At 38.0% G+C, this 21583-nt stretch overlaps 1 protein-coding gene across 1 annotated transcript in view; it reads left to right on the forward strand.

Annotated features, from left to right (window-relative positions):
* The window catches only part of DDX10 (DEAD-box helicase 10), a 181541-nt gene that overhangs the window by 34115 nt on the left and 125843 nt on the right, over window positions 1–21583 (forward strand). Inside the window, exons 10-13 of the mRNA XM_054385008.1 lie at window positions 610–711; window positions 4802–4889; window positions 5497–5585; window positions 14455–14911. Coding sequence (XP_054240983.1) covers window positions 610–711; window positions 4802–4889; window positions 5497–5585; window positions 14455–14911 — 736 coding nt within the window. The remainder of the gene's footprint in view (window positions 1–609; window positions 712–4801; window positions 4890–5496; window positions 5586–14454; window positions 14912–21583) is intronic.

Below are 21583 nucleotides of genomic sequence, written 5' to 3' on the forward strand. Positions count from 1 at the left end.
AAATGGCTTCTACAAATGAAAGAACTCCTACTTTGATGCGTTTCTTTCAGTTATGCCTGCTGCTATAACCTTTTAGAAGAGTAGTCTTCATTGAACATTGAAGTAGGAGTTGTTGTTTGGGATCAAGGTGCTTAGCATTTCTTAGCCTTTACCTCCTTTCATTTGCAGGATATGCAAAAGAGAATGAGCTGGTACCGAGTGTTAAAACTTGCTTATTGTTAAAGGATGCATGCAAGTAGCTAGATCTTTTAGTATTATAAGCTTTGATCAAGTGCTGTTTGATTACCATTAACATTTCTTATCCAGGGAAGAAAATACCTGCAGATCTGAATGCATGTCTTAACCCCAGGTATTTAGGGCTCTGAGTGGAGTTTTGAAATCAGCTCAAATGGAGATGCTAACAAGTCATGTAATGGGTTTGCCTCTTCTTTTCCCTTTGTAAAGTGAGGATTTTTGTCTGCTTTTTGAGCTTCTCTTAAGAAAGCAAATAGAAATTCCCATTGGAAAAAATGGTATTTTTTCATTTTTGCTTGAGGGGTCTCATACATTCATACATTTTTATTCCCCCCCCCCCCTTTTTTTTTTTTTTCTCTCCATTGCTCTGATCAGATACAAAGAAGGTGGTGAAGCTTTGTTAGTATTGCTTCCCTCAGAAGAAAAAGGCATGGTGGAACAGCTGGCACAGAGGAAAGTACCTGTCACTGAAATCAAGTAAGTGATTAAAGGCCTGTCTGTTACTCAGCCTCCTGTCTGCAGGAATGTGTGATGCCTCTATGCCAATCCTGATTGAACTGCCAAGTGCTTGAATTGCCTGGAGCTGGACAAACAAGCGGGATCATTTTGTCTTGATAGTGTTGTAGAAGAAAAAGACCTTGAGAGGTTATTCCATCCCCTTTCCCAAAGGCAGGATCAGCTGCACAAATCATTCTTATCATATGCTTGTCTAACTTGCCAAATAATATCATCACAATTTCCCAAAGTGAGCTTGTTTATACTCAACAGTCCGTACTATTAATGTTTTTTGATTCAAGTGTCTGATAAGCATGTAAGTAATTTAAGTGGAATTTCCTTTGTCCTATGCCAAGAATATATGAGAAATGATGCATTCTCATACTCTTTACAACTATTTTTTATGTAATTGAACATTATCATGCTATCTCTTTCTTGGTTTTTTTTGCAGATTAAACAATTACAATTTCTTTAATCTCTCCGTGTATGTTTTTTTAGTGTCTGTACCATTCTTGTTTCTCTTACTTGTCTTTGCTTTATTTCTAGATTGTTTCTCAGTTTGTCCCGATCTTACCAAATCAGTTAGCTGAAGAACAAGGAACAAAAGGTGTGGCTAAACGGTCACTTTACATACTTGAATGATTTTACCTTTAGAGATCTCTGCCATCTGTACAGAGGAGAAAGACTTTGAAAGGATTGCAGAAGCATGTAATGATAGTATGTCAAAATAAAAAAGCACTTACATTTCAGTTTATTTTAAGTGCAGAGTAATGGACACATAGGAAAGGCAAAAATCCTAACTCTATCCATGTAAATCCAGATTGGATAGTAATTCAGTTTTAATAAGGACAGTATCTCATCCCCCCCTAATAAATGCATCTTCTGTTTATAATCCAACTTAAATGTGTCTCTGAGGGACATCCATGAATGCATCTCTTTTTTTTTTTTTCTTTCTCCCTGTTAAATACCCCTCCAAATATTCATTCTTTTACCAAGCCACTAGGCATGTGTATAATGAATACATCTAAGGAACATGCTGACTGGAATCACTGTAAGCAAAATCAGAGCTTTTGATTGATTATATATTTTAACAGCTTGCCTCAAGATCCAGCTTTTCAATCTGCAAAACATGCCACATTAGTATTTGTAACAATATAATAAAGGAAATGCTTTCACTTAGTTTTATCTACCTAGTGTGGTTAAGACTTAAATTGTTTAGCATTGTACTTGTAAGAGGCTAACTGAAGCCCTTAAAAACATTTTCTTGTAATTACTTGTGAATTGCAAACCAATTTCATCCTTTTTAACTACAGATTTTCTTAGGTTGTTTACTTCTACCCAGTTTCCCCATAAATACAACCCTGATGTGTTTTGTCAATTCATAAATTGTTGAAGAAGTTGCATCAACCCATGGATCATGTTCCTGGTTGTCTGTTGCAGTCTTCTGGTGGTGTTTATACATATTACCTTAATTACAGAATCTCAGGAATTGAGTCTTCACTTTCTAACTTGTGAGTTAGAAGGTAATGAGCATTGCTTGCTGCAAATGGAGTTTAATTTTCCAAACTTCAGAAATTTATTCCTGAAGCTTCTTTTATCTCAAATTTCACTGTTTGTTTTGCTGTTCTTGTTAACCTGACAGACAGTGTCACAAAATGCCCTTCTAGTCTTTGCATGTTTGGTTGTAGCCTACTAGTTCTTAGCTGTTTAGGCAACCTTGTGAATTTAAGTAATTCATTAAAGCTTTTAGGTTTATCTTTCCAAGTAGTCACATGTATATAAATACTGCAAAGAGTTTTATTTGTTCAGAACGAAATAACATTCAAACTCCTTAAAAACAAAATCCAGTTAAATAATGACCAGCTTTCTTTTTTTTTTTTTTTTTTTTTAAATACCAGCATGAGACAGACCACAGTGGGTGTCTGTCATGATACAGCACTGGAGAGTACAGAATCCTGTATTATGACTCTTTTAATATTCAGTGTTGAAAATTTACCTACTTGTTAACAAATGCATAACCTCAAAATGTACCTCAGTACCATATTCTTGGCTGACATTGCTTAGATATAACTCCATTTTATCTTGCCATGCTTTTAGCCATAAAGTATCTTATGTTTTCTGTCTTTTTCAAATCCTTTTCTTGCAAGTTTCAAACAAATTACTCAAACTAAAATTTATGTGCAGACAACAAAACATCATTGCATCTTGTCTAAGATTATTGTCCATTATGCCCTAGTCATGTATCATCTCCTATAAAGAATGAATTGTATTCCTTCAATAATCGAGTCATAGAAAATAATGGGTAACTCAGTATGAATTTTGAGTTTAACAGTGACAACGGTGAGTAGTTGACACTCCCAGCTCTAAGGCCAGTTCTGCATTTACTTGAAGATTTAATGCAAACTATTTTTCCCTAGCTTATGAGAATGTACAACTGCCAGATACTTTGCTGACATCAAATACAACATCTGCTGTTTCTGTGCTGTTCTTAAAGCCTGCTAAAGCAGCTATGGAGGATAATCAAAGTGATTAGTCATGTTTTGGTTCTGACTAAGCCATTGTATGTTTGCTTATTTTCTTTAGGTGCATACAAATTGGTATTTTTTGGTATTAATAGAAAATTAAATTAGTAACTTATCTCTCTTCCCCCCCCCCCTTTCTTTGAAGATGAGCAGTATGTTTACCTGTGTTGCCTCATAGAACAAATAAAACTATGACTCAACACCGTGCTTGGACTTTCCCTCTAGTTGCTATGGAGCAAATTTCTCTTGACACAGCTGTAAGTGCCTGTTATCCTGGGAGTTGTGGTTCTGGTGTGAGCTTGAGCTGTGCTGTAGCTGTTGTTAGCTGTCTGATTGCAGCTGCCATTGAATGAAGACAAGGGAAAAGCACACTGGCTAATTTAAATGCCTTGAGGCCATCTTTTCCATAATAAACATCAATCCTACACTTCTTTGGACTGTTGTTCAAGTAGGGGTGTGAACTTTTTGTTTGTTTTGTTATTCATGCTATCCTTTCTTTACTTTTGGTACCTTATTTTGTACTTGTCATTCTTATTTTATCCCAGTGTATTTGTTTTGGTTTTATACTTGTCTTCAATTCTACTTTAAGATTTCTTCTGAAGTTTTAGGTCATTGTAAATATATTGATTTCTTCTAGCCAGCCTTTTTATCCTTCCTCCTGTCTTTCCACTGAACTTACTACTTTCTAATATGATTTGGTATTAATCTATCCACTAAACATGGCACACAGCAGCAAGAACCAGAATAAGAAATCTGGTAGTTGTGCATCTATTTTGACCTCTGAGGGGTAGCCTCCTACCATGTGTGATAGGTTGTCTGATACACTTGGCTGGCACTATTTGATCAAAACCAGAAGTAGATAAGACAAAATCTGGGCAAATAAACCTAGAATATTATAGGGATCACTGGAGTAAGTGTGAAACTTGGAGTCTGGGAGAAGACTTACATAACTACATAACATTACTAGATTTCAAGGCATTTTCTAGAATAGTCACTGTTCTGTATTCACCTGATCGGTGAGGAGCTTGAGGAGCTTTTAAATCTGTTTAATCCCAATGTCTTTTATTTTTGCTCATCTGGCCGTAAGAGAAAAGTACTTAAATTTCAGATACCCAGGGCAATGGATCTTATTTAAGCTCTCAGAAATACTGTCTGCTCTCTCAGTATAAAGTATTACTGTAATTTATTATGCTTATTCTGTATTTCTTGTCAACATATTATAAATTCAGTAAGTTCTTCGCTGCTGTTTTGGCTTTGCTTTGGAGGAAGTTTTACCACCTTCACTGAAAGCCATGTCTGGATAATACGTCTGAACTCCCATTTGTCTTGTCTTTGTTTTGTTTCTGTGTTACTTGTTTGAGGAGTGTATGCTTCATCCTTAATATGGTTCCATTCTAAGCTGTTTCAGAGTGGTGATAGTTTTATGCTTATTAAAACAATGCAAAAGATGTGAAGATACTCCTGAGTATTTTTACTTAATAGCTGCTTACTTTTGCATATTCTAAGAGTTAAAGGTAACTGTCTTTTTTTAATTTTTTTTTTTAAATTAGAATTAATCCGGAAAAACTTGCAGACATCCAAAAGAGGATGCAAGCTTTCTTGGCTCAAGATCAGGAGTTAAAAGAGAAAGCTCAAAGGGTAAGTTACCTGCCTCGATATATTTCCTGAGGCATGCTGGTTGATTAGAACTGCTGATGAAAAAATTGACCTGCTAATAAATGCCCTAGCAGCAGTGTTTGGAACTGCTAAATTGTTCTAATGTTTAAGCTCTAAACCATGGTATGAGTAGAAACAATAATAATGTATTAGCAGTTTGTGGTAATTATGTCTGTGTTGTAGCCAGTGTCAGCTGACCTGGGCTCACAAATGGGCTTGTGATGGTAATGTCACCTGACTTACTGCTATTCTGCCAAAGTTAAGACATGGGTAAGGACATATTTATTTTAGAGTCTTGAGTAGGAAAGTAATTTTTTATTTACTAATTCTTATCAGCCGTTCGAAAGTTTTTACTGTTCTGTTTGAGTCTTTCCCAGATCTTTTTGATCCGAACCTGGGGAGGAAAAAAAAAATCCATGTACTAGTACAGGCTAGGACCAAATGTCTAGAAAGCAACTCTGCAGAAAAGAACCTGGGCAGCAGGTTGTCCTAGTGGACAACAGGCTGAACATGAGGCAACATTGAGCCTTTGCAATAAAGAAGGCAAACCATCCTCTTTTTTGTTAAATTCTTTTGTTTCTTGTTTCAGTGTTTTGTATCCTACCTGCGGTCAGTTTACTTAATGAAGAATAAGGAAGTATTTGATGTTTTCAAATTACCTCTAGCAGAATATGCCCTGTAAGTATGATCAACTCAGAAAGTGAAAACTGTATAATGAGAAGTTTTGCAGCCTGGAGATAGCATGTCAAAATAGCTATTTAAAGCTAATATGTTAACGCAGAGAATCAGTCAGTCTTATAATGGTTTTACAGTTTCATATTTATGTTGTGATTTGGCCTATTTTTGAAGACATTCTAAATAGAAATTAATGTGTAAAAACAATGTATCTCTAGAGGGAGAAATAACTTACAGCAGAACATCCACTATAGACAATTGAAGACAAAACTCTTGAAGTAAAAGGATAGAAAACAATAAGTTTTGGTGGTTGTTTTGTTTTTGCTTTTTAAGACTCACACTTCAGCCTTGTAGCTAAATGCCAGCCTTTAAAGTTAATAATTTAAAAATAGATGAGAGTCTCTAATGATATCTTGCAGTCTCATTCTGAGTGTGATTGGGACAATGCCCCTTGAACATAATTCACTGCACTTGATAAAGGCAAAACACCTGCACTGGGCTGAACAGTATCTACTTTGCTAGGTCTGTTTTTGTCCCTATATGAACCATTCCACATTTTGTATGGGAGGGGAATTAATTTTGACAGATTGACTTTACAGATGATAGACATCTGAGGTTGTTTTAAGACACAAAGTTTTCCAATAATCTCTTGGGATATAGGGTAGTCAGAAAGGGACAGGAAGATGCTCAGATGCATGGTAAATCTCTGGAATTTCATACACAGAACGCTTAAGTATTCAAACATGTCAGCATGTGGCATAATGAACTAAAATGTGACAAATTACTAGACAGTAGAACACCTGGTCGTGCTGTGCTGCAATTAACATGATAATGTTTTTTAAGGTACATAAGCCTATTGTAAAAGATGCTTTCTAACCTTACTGATTGAGAAAATTTTACAAAGGAGAACTAGGAGAAACTTGAAAAATTTCACTACCCCTTCACCTGTGATCTGTCAGCATCTTCAAAACTTTATTATTTGTTTTTCTACGCTAAATGTAAGAGGTAGTGGCAGAAGATTAGGCCTAAGTGGAATGACCACACAAATGTAACCAGTGTGTTAAGAAGGCAGTTGGCACATGGTGGTAATGCTGAAGTTTTGGAATTCCAGTCCCTCTGTACGGACAGAGAGGTCTTGTCTTTTCTGGCCTCTGTTCCAGGATTTGGGCCTTCATCAAAGTTAATTCTAATCCCAGCTTTGCAAGGTTACTGTCAAGTCATAGAAGAAACCAGACAGTTGTTTGGAGAAAGTAGGAGAGGTTTAGTGACAACTGTGAAATATGTGGAAGCATAATCAGATAATATGTCTGGGAGATAATTTGGGGATTTTGCTCTAAATGAACAGTCTCTTGGCACTACTCTTCCCTGCTTTCCAGACTCCTAATCTACCTAAGCACACCCCACAGTCTGCTGGCTTTCAATTCATTGCATTTCCACTGATACAGTGGATCAGTCGACTTAATTTATCTGGAAGGCCCTCAAAGTCTGGTGTACTTGAATTCTGCATACAGGAGCAACCTTGCCTTATGTTCTGCATACAAACTCATGGCAAAACCTGGGATGAGAATCCTTTCTTCCTTTTACTTTCAGTGTGTATTCTCTGAAAATGTGTATTCTCAGTCTTTCTGTGAAGATTCAGTGCTAGCTTGATAGATGTTACTCCACTAAAAATCTTACAAAGGAAATAGGCTGTTTAATGCCTTTGTCACGTTTTCATTTCAATCGGTCAGGCTGTTGCCCACTTTATCTGTTGCCCACTTGCCTGGCATGTGTGGATACTGAGTTTCTCTTAACCTCTGAGTTTGCAAAAAGGCAGCAGTCTTTTTTACATATTATGTAAAACTGTTGTATACCTAGAACACAATAAATATATTTATATTAAAAAAGTGTGTATGTGCATGTCTATACATACACATATTCTAGAGACTGATCACTTCTAAGCTGTGGTACTTTAGTATTCTCTCCAATATCTTCTCATTACAAATTGCAATCAAGAATAATAATATGCTGGAGCAAGACCTGCCCAGGCCTTGTTAACAGAGGCAGCCTTTAAGGTTAAAGGATAACCTTGATGCTTGCATAAAAGAGGAATTTTTCTTTTCATTGGAAAGGACAGCTTTGAAAACAAGCAAATGTAAACAACAGAGCGGAAAGGAATAATTAGTTAATCTGGCTTCCTGGATGGGAGACAGGGATTTGGGCACTTAATTTTGTTAAATGTGAACATACATACATCAGTCTCCATGGGCAGATCATAACAGTTGAGTGTGCTGGATAGACAGGTGAGTCACAACTTTTAAGACGTTGCCAAGGAAGGTAAATTCCTTTATGAATTTCCTCATATCTCCTAGGAAGAAAGCAGCATATTTTTCTTGTTTATCCCTGTATTGGTGGTACAGAATAAATAAAGCAGGTTGAAGCCAAGTTATTTGGGAAATGTTTGATACATGCAACACCAGTTAATTTTGCAAGTGTTGTTTACAGATCAGCGTTACAAAACAGTAGGTAGCTGCAGATGCTGTCGAGTCTGAAATGGATAATATCAGGATACCTGATCCATCTGTCCACATCTGTTCTCTTAGTGACCAGGGAAAGCACCCATTGCACTCTCAGTCCAGTTCCCCTCACTGCGAACGTAGGCTTGGGCAGAAGGTTTCATTCATTGTCTTACTCCAGCTGCCAGGAGCAAATGCAGGCCTGCCCATTGTGGCCCCCAGGCAGTGCTCATCAGAGGCTTTGCACATCTCATCATCCTTCTCTTGGTTCTTGGCTCTCCTTTTCATTGCCCTTGTACTTACTTTCCTACACTCCAGTCTCCTTACAGCTAAAAAGCTTGCTCCTATTTACTTTTTCTTAGTTGTTTCTAGTCTTCATACACCTGTAACCAGACTTAGTATTTTTCATGCTGTTACATAGTTAATCTCAGCCTTATGCAGTATTACTCATACACAGACCTCAGTATTCCTTCCAACAATCTGTCGAGCTTGAGCATTTTGCACACAACTTCCCCTTAATCACTTGCAGATCCAGCTTTCTGAGCTTTTTGTAACTACTTCTGTAAGCTTCTGAGCTTTTCTGATCCTGCAGTACAGATCTCTGAAAAAGCTGCAGTCTCCTCTTTCAAAGTCCAGGGTCATTAGTCTTGTACTCATCGTCCTTGCTTCTTATAGGATCTTGAACTACCTTTTCTCATTTTGCAACCAAGCATGCTGCTGACCTTCACTTGCCTTGGAAGTAAATGTACTTTCATATGCATGAGTAGCAATTCCAGCAGAGTGCCTCTCAGAGTTGGCTAATCCAGCTAACTTGGGAGAAATGGTCTTTAATGCACTCTAGAAATCTCTGTGGTTTGTGCTCTGCTGTGTTGCCCTTTAAGAGAGTGTCATGTACCAAGAGTGCCAGGGTCTGCAAACACAATGTGGATGTTCCTTTTGTTTTTGTAAAGAAGGCTATGGGACCTACACAGGTTAGACAGATGATAAGGCCAACCGCCAGGTTCTGCGCTTGGGTTATAACAACCCCATGGTAAGCTACAGACTTTGGGATGTGTGGTTGGAAAACTGCAACCTGGAGAGGGAGCTGGGGGGGATTGTTTGATAGTTGACTGAATATAAGTCAGTGGTGTACCCAGGTGGCCAAGAAGGCAAATGGTATCCTGGCTTGTATTAGAAACACTGTGGCCAGTAGAAAGAGGGAGGTGATCCTCCCCCTGTACTCAGCACTGGTGAGGCCACACCTTGAGTATTGTGTTCAGTTCACTGTAAGAAGGGATTGAGGTGCTGGAGCACATCCAGGGAAGGGCAATACACGCTTATTAAGGACATAGAGCACAGATCCTACAAGGAGCATCTGAGGGAGCTGGGGTTGTTCAGTATGGAGAAGAGGAAGCTGAGGGGAGATGTCATCTCTCTAAAACTACCTCAAAAGGAGGTTGGAGTGAGGAGGGTACCAGCCTCTTCTCCTTGATGGCAAATGACAGGACCAGAGGAAATGATTACAAGCTGTAGGTTTAGGCTGGATATTATTAAAGGGTTATCAAACAGTGGAATGGTCTTCCCAGGGCAGTGGTGGAGGCACTGTCCCTGGAGGTGTTTAAGCAGCGTGTGGACCTGGTGCTTAGGGATGTTGTTTAGTGTTGACCCTTCAGTGCTGGGTTGAAGGTTGGACTGGATGATCTTGAAGGTCTCTTCCAACCAAATATATTCTGTGATTTTATCACTCTTCTAAGGGATTGGGTTCCAGCCATGACACCCTCTTTGTTGGTCTTCTCTTTGATCCTGACTCATAAACTCTTGGTTAGCTTGATTCTCATAATTAGTAGAGTGCCATGCATTTGAGCTCCTTAATGCAGAGGGCTAAAGCTGGCTAGTAAAATAAATAACACAGCAAAAGTGTTTATTTTGGTTATTATTTGGACTATCTGGAAAGTCGATTATTGCACATTTGTGTCATTTCAGTTGATTTGACTTCTCCTGTTTTCAAATGGTGGTTCATCCTGTCTTCTGAAAATATTTTAAATGTTAAATGTAGATGCAGCACATAGTGCAAAGCAAGTAAAACATGTTTCTTTCATTGAAATAGCTTCTGGGAATATTTAACCTTTTTCAGGCTCTTTTTAATCTGTCTGAACCTCTTCTGCAGTGAAAGAAATCCCTGTGCTGTATTTTTCTGTGTTCAAATCATTTTGAAGAGGTTAACTCATGGAATATATCTTACATTTAGTAAGAATGTAATAATGATACTAGCATGAAGCACTGACTTGTGGAAAATTGTTATGCAGCAGTTCTGCAGAACTGACCTCAGATTGTTTACCATTGGCTCATATTTCATAAAGGGCTGGAAGTCTTCTAGGTTCAGATTTGCAGCTCCTGTGAAACTTAGAAATTGTAAGATTTCACTGGTCTTAAATTTCCTGTTTAATTTTTGTGCAAAGGCAGATCTTGCTGTGAGTGTCTAATAATCCATCTTTTTAAAGAGTTAAGATAGATGCCCAGTTTTTGACTCAATCCAAGTACTGGCATGATGAAGGCTGGGAAAGGACTGTGTAGAAGGGCTTGTAGCTATAGGATGAGAGGCTGTGGTTTTAAACTGGAGCAGGGTAGATGTAGGTTGAACATAAAGAGGAAGCTCTTTACAGTAAGAGTGGTAAAATACTGAAACATGTTGCCCAGAGATGTGGTTGAGGCCCCATCCCGTGAGACGTTCAAGATTGGACTTGGTGTGGCTCTGTGCAGCCTGATCTAGTTGGAGGTGTCCCTTCTGACTGCAGAGGAGTTGGACAAGATGACCTTTGAGGGTCCCTTCCAACCCAGTGCAATCTATGAATCTGTAAAGTTACAGTGTTAATGTAAACCTACTCAAGATCTTTGTACAAGCATTAATTAACAAATGGCAGAAGTATTTTAAGTCTGATACACCATTCATTTGAATTAATTTTAAGAAATGTTTGCTAATGTTTGATTTTCATTATTCAATAGCAAACAAAAGTGGTATTCCTAAAGCCATCTAATGTTCTTTAGAGTTTCACACTTCTAACTTACCTCTTGAGAATTTTCGTCAACTTGCTTTGAATTGAAAGAGGTACCTGAGCATTGTAGGTGTCTTCTTCAGTTACTTCTTTTTATTCCCTGATCAATGTTAGAGAATGATGATGCATGGACACCTTGTTGTCTGTTGATGAATAGAACTGTCAGCTGTCCCTCAATTTATGTTAGCAAAATAATCTCTTTTCAATGTTGCTTTTAGAAGCTGATTTAAGATGTGTCTCTAGAAGAGCTTGCTCCCAAGAAGTTGTTGCATTTCACACCAAAATACGAAATTTGGTTATTCAGCTTAATTTATGCTGTCATTTAAAGGCTACCTTAGTTGGAGGACTACACTGCCATGTTAGCATATTTTTAGTGTTTTTTGTCTGTCGTCATAAAAAAACTTTACACATTTCTTATTCTAGAATAGTGTGTGAAATGCTAACTCTAAAATCAAAGAAGAGCTATAGCTTCAGTTGGCGTAGGATTGTGGTCTAAGCAGCATCTAATGAATTAAAGAAAACTGATATTGCCCTTTCCAATTGCTAGAAAGAAAAGGTGTTTCATGTATTCAGGCTTTTTTAATATGACTAGACTCTAGGCTTAGCAAATGATTAAGACACACATTCTAAAGGAAGACGAATGTTGCAATATGAAGAAGCTTTTAGCAATACTAGAATCCATTTGTCTCAAATTGTTCTCCATTTGGAATATAGTGTGGAAAAGAATTATTCTTCATTTGAAATATAGTATGGAAAAGAGGCCATAAGGACTCAAACCACTGGCATTGATTGAGAATGTCACTGAACAAGGTTGGTAATTGTTTGTACGTAACTTCATTTAAGCTTCTCTGCTATTACTTTCTTACCAAATTTGACAATAACACCTTCCCTCTCCCCTAGATCTGAGGCCTGTGGTTCAGATGTAGTTTGAATTGTGATAGCATGGATCTTTTTTGGTAGGGCTGCTAAGCACTGTAGAAAAATTGACCTACACTAGCTGATAATTAATTTTATGCAGTTGTTAAAGTGAGACATCAGTGTGGAACAATCTGGCAGGTTGTGGAATGACAAAACCTGTGCTGAAGTCTCTTCCACATCATGGGCTACTCTTTTTGACTGTTTTTTAACTTTTATTGTGGAGAGAGTAGTTTCTTCATCTTGTCAGACTTCAGTCTGCAGCCATGATCCTGATCTTTGATAGTAACACTCGAGACATAGAAGGGAAGCTGTGCTCAAACTGGAGTTTGCAACCCTGCATGGTGTGTCTGCACGACAACCTACTTGCAGTAATTTGTCAATGTCTGACAGAAATACTTGGTGTGGAATAATGTTGTGAAATCTGGAAAAGCAAAAAAGTGTTTCTTCTGCAAAGGATTTGTTTTGCTACTTTGATCCCCCTGTCGAAGAGTTTGCACATTCACTGACATCTCAGGAGTCTCTTTATTCGTGTTTTACTGTGCTTGGTGTTAAGGCCCAATTCCAGGTTTGAATCTCCTCCAGCTGCTGCAGTGAAGCATTACATCTGCTTTCTTTGATTATTTTTGTTTCAGTCAATAGGCCAAACTTTAACACATGGTTTCATTGCAGAGGTAATTACTGTTAGCTGTCAAACACAGAAACAAGTTTCAGATTGCTAGTTGCTCCAATTTCAGTTCCCAAGTGTGTTGTGTTCCCTTCACAGCAGTGCACTGTCAGTAAAAGTGCAAAATACACTGGATAAAAACTTCCTTTTATATTTTTGTTCATAAACCTCTATTTGTTTTATTATTGCTGTAATCATTTGTAGAATAACAGCAGTGGGTTATCAGAAATACTTAAACAAAATTAACTTTGCATTAAAATGAAGACTTCGTATATTGAAAAACCTATTTCTCGTCCTAGCAGTGTGGGCTGCTTTTTGCGTCCGTGTCTGCTTTTCTGCGTTTCGGCCTCTGGCCAGTGCCAAAACTTCCCTGTTTAACCACAGATGCGGTTGCATCTGGGTTTGGGTTTTTATTTGTTATTTAAGCCAGGTGCCTTTTCTGCTGAGTACCCTGTCTCATTGACTGCCTTTAACACTTCAAGGATCTCCAGGGCCTGGAGTTTACACTTGCTGCTCTGCAGTGTCATTTGGATGCTTCATAGACTGTTGGTAATTACATTTCTGCTAGAGAATATAGATTTGATTTTTCTCCTGTGACATAACCAAGGCTTCATTATTCAGAGCTGACTGGTGGAGAGAAGGCATAAAGCTGTCTACCTGAAATGAGCAGCATTGAGAAGAGAGGTGGTCTATAACTGTGCAGAATCTGAATTGAAAAAGCATGGTCTTTTCTATGTCTGTGTGCACATGTATATGTGTAAGCATTTTATTTGTTTAAATACTCTCTTGCTAAGTGTCTGGGTAAACTGTGAGTATTACAAGTACTATCAGTTCTGTATTGTGATTTTAAATGTAGCTGTGTTCTCTGTGTGTCCTTGCACAGTACCAGTGTCTCCCCACATCTTTTATTTGCCTAATGAGAAGAGTCATTATGAAAGAGACTTAAATATTGCTTTTTTTTGAATTTGGGTTTGATGGACTCAGGTGTAGTAGTAGTGGGCAATTACAAAGTTTACTGAAGGCAAAAGATCTGTGTTCCCATGCAATGCTCTCTGTTATTCTTGCTGTACAGTATTTTTGCTTTGTGGCTGATTATTGTCCCTTCCTGCATAGAGTAGTAGTAGAACTCTGAATTGTTGTGAATAACTGGGTAAAATAGTGGTATTGTTGGCACTGTTAGTTACATATTCTGTGAAGGAAAAGCCTTGCTATAAAGGGATGCAGACAGGTGATATTTCCTTTAGAGGAGAAATATTTCTCCTTTAGCTTTTTCTGCAATTAGTCCTTTATCCATACTGTGTTTGTTCATCTAATCTCTCCATCACTGCGAGATGGTGAGGATCAGATTTTGAGTGCCCATGTAGCAGTGAAGGACGCTGACAGAGATTGGTGCTGTTCCACTCCTTGACATTTCTTCAATACCAAATTTATATTGGTGTTTATTCTACCATATTTTACTGTGAATCATAGATAATTTGCTCTTGTCTATGGTTTTTCAGGTTCTTTGTTTGCTTTTTTTTTCTGGGAGGATTTGTAGTTGAAAATCTTTCTTGAGAATTCTCAGTTATTTCATCTTCCTTCCTCTCCCAACGCTGCATTTTTTTAAGGTAGACTAACCTGTTGTAGGCCAAATACTGTTTTGTAAATAAGTTGGTAAATGTATCACTATGAATCACTTGAGCCATCAGTGAAAGCTTCTAATTTAGTAAAATTTTGTGTATCTATCTTTCATATTAACTGATTTGTTTAATTCCATGCTTTAGATCACTTGGCCTTGCAATGGCACCTCGTGTGAGATTTCTTCAAAAAGTTCAAAAACAGCTATCTGTGAATGAGGCAGCTGATGGGACAGATGACCTGAAGGAGAAGGAGCAAAATACAGATACCCTCTCCTCAATAAACGAGGGAGGAGTGGAGAAGCACAGGACTAATTTGAGTGGAAAAGTGACTGTTGTTAACAAAACAATGGAAAAGGAGAGAAGGAAAGGAACTGAGGAATGTTCTGCTTCCAGTGAAGCTGAGGAGAGTGGTGAGTCTGAGGATGAATCTAAAGAGTTATCTGAGGAGGAGGACAAAGAAGTTCCTGTACCAAGTAGGGGACTAAACCCAGACACCACGCAGTTCTTTGAAGATGATGATGACGATGATGATGCTAAAGATCTTGATTTGCTGACAGTGAAACGACGGAATGTTTTTGGTGTGGAAGATAACCCAGCACTGGTAAGTGTACTTCTTGCAGTAAGGTTCATGAATCTTAATGATTTTATATTGGATATACTCCAAGTAAGGAGGAAGAGAAAGCAGAAGATTCTACCCTTAGAAGAATACTTGCCTGAAGTCAGATGTGTTGTTCATAGGTAACAGAGGTCAGAATTGCTCCTAAAGAAGTGTGATTTTATGCTTTTATCACTTTATGTTATTAGCATAAAGTTTTATTTGCAAAGTGAATATCCTTGTAGTTACTTCAATTTATGAATAACCTGATTTGAACACCTAGGAAATCCTGACAGTTTTAATTCTTATGATTTACTGATTCTCATACCTCTCTAAATAGCTGCCACTTCCAGTCATAATTTTGATGCTGTACTGCAGTGCCATAGCACTGGGAACCAAATTGAAACACATGATGAGCCATTTCCCGTAACAAATGATCTTTGCAATAGTGTAACCTTCAAACCATTATTTTTACTTTAACAGGACCTTTGCTATTAGGAATTAAGCCAGTATCAGAGAAAGTGAGAGAGAGTGCACACATTTATAGTAAAGCGTGCTTATAAAGGCTTATTAAAAGTATTCATGTAGATCTTTCATTTCCTTGTCAGGTAGCTTTATAGTTCAGGATTTCTCTGGGCTTGGTGTTCTGAGAAATGTTACTTTAAATACAGTGTTACGGTAAGTGTAGTTTTGGGTATTTTGGAAATTATAAAGCATATTGTGGATTTTTTTGTTGTGGTGGGTTTTAGGAATTACACCCCAACATGAATTTGGAGAATTACCCCCAAAATAAATCACCAGACTAGCTCAGAATGTTTTGGAAGCAAATAAAGCTATGTTTACAAGCAACTGAAATCTAGAAATGTGAAATGCAATGAATATGTACTATATATATATTGACATATATTTACAATTTATAAACAAGCCCTCTGGACAAAGCCAGGGTCTGCTCACAACCTCCCCTCTGCCATTCCCCTTCTCCTCCACACCCCCTGCCCCGTACCTTATGCAGTCTAAACAGACAGCAGTTCAGCTCGTATTCAAGGTCAGGAAAGAGATAAGGGAGCAATGCATAAGCAGAGAGAAGCAGCAAAGAGAGACAGAATAGTTTATGCAACTGCTTTTTATCCACATTAGCAAGCAAATAGAATGATATATACTTATCTGTGTTATTGTTCTGTGTCCAATGATAATTTATTTGCCCTTTTACTCAAAAATGTTCAGAAAGTTCCTATTCTTGTTTTTCTTGTTAGGAACTAGGCCAAAGTTCCACCTTCAAGCCATAACATTTGTATATCCTTAACCATCTAGAAACTGTACCTCTTTAGTAAAGAGATCCCAGTGAAGGAGTCATCTGGTTTAGCAAGATGGTTTTCTGAACTGGTATACATGCAAGGGGAGCCTCCTGTTGTGAGTGAAGTATTTATTTTTCCAATGGGTAATTTAAATCTTTTATGTGCTGTTTTTTAATAGCACCGGCCACTCGTCATGAACTTATTCTAGTCAACCCACTAGCTGCATTTATAAGCGGCATCTTTTCTTTAGTATTTAGTGAAGTGTATAATCTAGTTTTATCAGCCTTGTCAAAGATGAGCAGTTGCACAGTAACCTAATCACTATCTGCACATTCTTCTCTGCTGTGAGGAGGTTGCCACAGATTGCCATCTTGTCCAAGAACAATGGGAAGAGGATGCTTCTGAAATTACCTTTCTGTTCCTGTTGTTCTAAGCCTGAGCTGTCCTGCCTCAGCAGAGCCACTGCCAGGCAGTAGCATTTATTGTTAAGTTTTATTTTCATGTAGAAAAGAAATTGCTGTTTTAATAACAAAGTGAAGTAAAGAATTTATGCCTTGGTTGAAGAATGGTTTTCTCACAGCTTTTCTATTGCTCCCACAATTTTCCATGCTGAAATACACAGAATTTCATATTGCTTTTATGTGTTGCAGAATGATTTGGCAAATTTTGTTCAGGAGGTGGTGAAAGGAGAAACTTTGATGTAGAAGAGTGAAGAAAAGAAATGTTATGAAAAGTACCAGTAATTTAAAAGTAATTCAGAAACTCACTGGCTACTTTTAAGCAGTTTTTCAGTATTAAACAGTATTAAACAATATTTTCAGTATTAAAGTTTATGCTCAGGCAAGTCAGGCATTATTTTCTCTGAGCCAGTGTTGATAAACTTCAGTAAAGGTTAGTGATTTGTACTTAGTGTTCGAAGGTGGAAGATGTTTATCATATGAAACCTCTTGTGTGTGGGGGCATAATAATGAAATAGTTATTTTTCTAAGCAAATATGCACAAAAAATCAAAAGTTGCAAGATCTGTATCATTAATAACTTGAAATTAGTTTAAATACTCTCCAAAGAAATGCTTGTGGTAGTGCAATATGTAACTTAGAAAGTAGAAGTGCAAGGCATTCTATGTCTCACTGGGGGAACTAGTGTTGATTGATTCATGTGGTAATGTGGTGTTTATTACCTTACGGTACTGTGAAAATTGTTGCTAAATTGTGGAATGTTTTAAATGTAAGGTTTCTGTTTTTAGTAGGAATAAGAGAGTGAAGGTTTTCGTACTAATCACATACTGTCTTCTAATGTTTTGGTATACAAATGCACATAATAGGAATGACGGAAAGATTCAGGCATTGTGCATCTTTTACCTTGTATGTATACCTCAGCACCGCATTTTATGGATGTTAAAATTAACATTTGTAACTTGCAGCCCTTTATTTTTTTTCTTCATTTGTTTATTTTCTAGATAACAGTTTTAAAGAGATTATTGTTGCATTAAGGTAGATCAGTTCATATCTAAAGAATTAGAACCAATTCCTCTGAATTGTGAGAAGCACTAAGCATTGTGAGGGCAGTTTTCCTGTTCCTGTGTGTTGGAGTGTCCTAGGGAGGACTCAGGTACCGGTTTTACTACAGTGTGCTGCATCATTGCTGCATTTCTACAATGAGACAGTGCATGGATAGTATCAAATGCTACAGAGAGTCTAGGACTTTGGACATAGAATGTATACTTGGCTAGATCAGTTAGGAGTTTTTGTGTTTTTTGTTTTTTGTTTTTTTTTAATATTCTGTGTGCTTAATTCTTAAGATAGGAGTCCTGTGGAAACATAGAATCATAAAATGGCTTAGGTTGGAAGGAATGTAAGGGATCTACTCCAACTTCCCCAGCATGGGCAGGGATGCCTCTCAACTAGACTTGGCTTCTCAACGCCTCATCCAACTTGGCCTTCAACCCCCCCAGGAAAGAAGCGTCAGACTCCCTGGGCAGCCTATTCCAGAGTCCCACCATCTTTGTACTGAAGAGCTTCTTCCTAAGATCCAGTCTAAACCTACTCTCCCTCAGCTTCAAACCATTCCCCTTTGTCCTATCACTGGACACCCTTATGAGAAGTCCCCCTGCAGCCTTCCTGTAGGATCACTTCAGGTGTTGCAAGGCAGCTATAAGGTCCCCCCCAGAGTCTTATCTTCTCTAGACTGAACAACCCTAGCTCCCTCAGCCTATCCTTACAGCAGAGGTGTTTCAGCCAGCAGCTCTGTGTCCTTGGAGCAAGTGTGCGATCATCTAATTGGGAGATTGTGAGTATGCCCACAAAGGTTGAATTCAGTTTGCGTTTATGCTCTTAACTTGTGTGACTGATAGATTTTGCAGTTTCTCTTACATTGTGCTTCTTGTTGACAGCAAAGCGGTCCCACTGTGATTAGTGGGACTTTAGTGGATTTAGTGATTAGTGGAGCTTTAGAATGTTTCTGTAAATGGAAACATAACATTGAGTTTCAATTTTTGAATAGCTGTTGTTAGAGATACCATTGGTTCCTCATTCTTGTGTCTTCAATGGAATCTCCAGTGGAAGGAGGAGGAAGAGGACATGATAGGCTGGCTCTGAGTATTTCATGTGGTAGTGTAGTGCCTTGATCGTTGATTGCAGGTGGGTCCATCTTTGTAACAAGGGAAGGGAGCCAGGCAAAAAGAGTAGGGGTTATTTAAACTGATGAAGAGGATTTGTGTGGTTTTTCTTAGAAGAACGTCCATCCTACCCAACTTAACAGCGAAAGGTAGGTCGTGGTGTTAGATAAGACATCTGTGGTGTTAGTTCACCTAATAGAATGACTTGTGACTCAGTTCCACTTTCCCCTGGACAGGTGTGTATGCTGTCTATGTTGTTTTGTGGCAACAGATAAAAAGAAATACCTGTTCTCTGCATTACTGTTTTAAAGAACAAACCCTGGATAGGGTGAAAGACCTTGGCTGATACTACAATTTTGTTATGAGCTTCTGAGGTCGTTTTTTAAGATGTGCTCGCTAGCCGCCCTATTTGAATTTTACTTAAAAATCTGTCAGGATTTTTAGCTAGTGGCGGGACTCATGGGACTTATTTAGAAGCACAGTGTTATTATGCATAAAAAGAAGGTCAGCTATATGCTTAGAGACATTAACTGATATGCAATATTTAGCTGTTGTGTTAACATTATGGAAATTATTTGTTTAAAGTGCATTTAACAGTGTTAGCAGTACTGATGCTGCAAAGACTTTAAATGCTCCCTGGTTACAAACTATGTTTTTAATGTTAATTTTATGCAATTGGTTATTGCATTTGGAAATGCAAAGGCTATACTTCTTAAATTTAAAGCATTATTTATTTTGAGAACTAAGATTAAGAGTTCAGTAATTTTTTTCTTGGTTTTGTTTATGCTTTTAAATTTAGTCATCTTGTCAGACATACTGCATACTGTCAGACTTCTGCTATCCAATTTTCTGGTTTAGGGAAGAGAATACAAAACTACTGAGCTCTTAAGATTGTAGTGACTCTCTCCATGTTCCCCCATCTCTTGCTTTATGCACTTAATACATTTCAAGTGGGATATTTACTGGATAACTGAAACAGTGTAGTAAACATAAACATACAGAGGGCTGCCTTAAATAGTGCTTGCAGATTCCTTGGAGTTAGTCTGGAAGTGCCTGCTGTTTGAGTATTGTGGTGATAGAGGATGTCATGATTCTGTCTTGATTAGCTAGCTTGCCTTGTAATCCAGTACTGCATACAATGAATTTAGGGGGCTTGAGCATCTCCCTGTGAAGAGAGACTGAGGTCCCTGGGGCTGTTTAGTCTTGAGAAGACTGAGAGGGATCTCATCAATGTGTATAAATATCTGAGGGGTGGGTGTCAAGTGGAGGGGGCCAGGCTCTTTTTGGAGGTTCACAGTGATAAGACAAGGAACAAAGGGTTCAAACTAGAACGTAGAAGATTTCACCTCAACACGAGGAGAAACTTCTTTAGAGTGAGGGTGATAGAGCACCGGAACAGGCTGCCCAGAGAGGTTGTGGAGTCTCCTTCTCTGGAGGCTTTCAAAAGCCACCTGGATGCATTCCTATGCAGTCTACCCTAAGTTATCCTGCTTTGGCAAGGGGGTTTGACCCGATGATCTCTTGAGGTCCCTTCCAGCCTCTGATATACTGTGATACTGTGAAGTTTTCTTACTTCTCAGACACATAAACACTGCAACTGACATGTTATGACCTTAATATATGCACATTTATAAAAGTAGGAAGGAACAGTCAAGGGTAAATCTCCCTAACTAGGGTTGAAAAGAAGCAGAGAGTGACAGCTAGTTGTAATGTGGTCTTTGGAGAGAAAACGCATGAAGGAAACGTTTAATATACACCAAAGTGAGGATATAGTTCTCTGTAATTTTCTTCTGTGATGTTAGGAAGAAATCCTTTTATCCTCCACAAAAACAAAAAATAATTTTCAGAGATGTGATTCTTCTTGAATGCTTCTCTTATATTGGCTTTTCCTTCTGAATGGGATTCCTCTCCTTCTATTCCATATTATGGGAGAGATTTTCACCAATCTTATGTTTATAGTCAGCTTTTTCTGTAAAGCATCTTTTCATTCTTCTTACCAGCTCTTTGTAGCTCTTATTCTTTCATATCCATTCATTGTAAACAGATGCCTTTGTCTCCTTGATGCTTTTCAAAGGATAGCAAGATAGAAAATACTCAAAGGAGAGAACAAGCAAGGGAGCAAGCTGCCTGACTCTGGTAGCAGCATTGTTTCCCTTAGAGATAGCTTGCTTTGCTTCTGCTATAGCAGTGTGTTGTGTCCAAGAGAAGAAAGGTGCACTGGGCAGCCTGCTAGCTATAAAAAGAGCATTATTCCACAGGGTCATTTTACAAAGCTTGCATTCTGGCCATGAATATATAGGAGTTATTTATTTTTAAGTTAAATAAAAGTCAGTACAAGGATGCGTTATCTATCATGAATTTTCCTTTTTACACTATGGAAGTGCCCTAGGTTCTCAGCTTAGTAACAGTGTGCTTATGCATTTCTAGTTGAATTACAGCAAGTAATGATTTATACAAAGTACAAAATATTTGCATGCAAGTGGAGTAGGCCTACATTTGAATATTACCCAAAGTGCTTCAAGAATCCAGTGTTGTGGAAAAAGTACCCTTCATTGGCTGTGAACGGAAGTGAAACCTGTTGGTGGTACCTTGAAACTTTCTGATGCAGGGCAGCTGACACAAGACAATGCATTCCACAAAGTGGACAGAAAATTTTAAAGGAATCACGTTTTCTTTCCATGTAATTTCACTAAGTTAATTACAATCAAAACTTGTTTTATAAGAATGCCTATGATATCCAATTATTTATTCTATGTAATTTTAAAAA

Source organism: Indicator indicator, chromosome 1 (genome assembly GCF_027791375.1).
Source record: "Indicator indicator isolate 239-I01 chromosome 1, UM_Iind_1.1, whole genome shotgun sequence".
Classification (NCBI taxonomy): Eukaryota; Metazoa; Chordata; class Aves; order Piciformes; family Indicatoridae; genus Indicator; species Indicator indicator.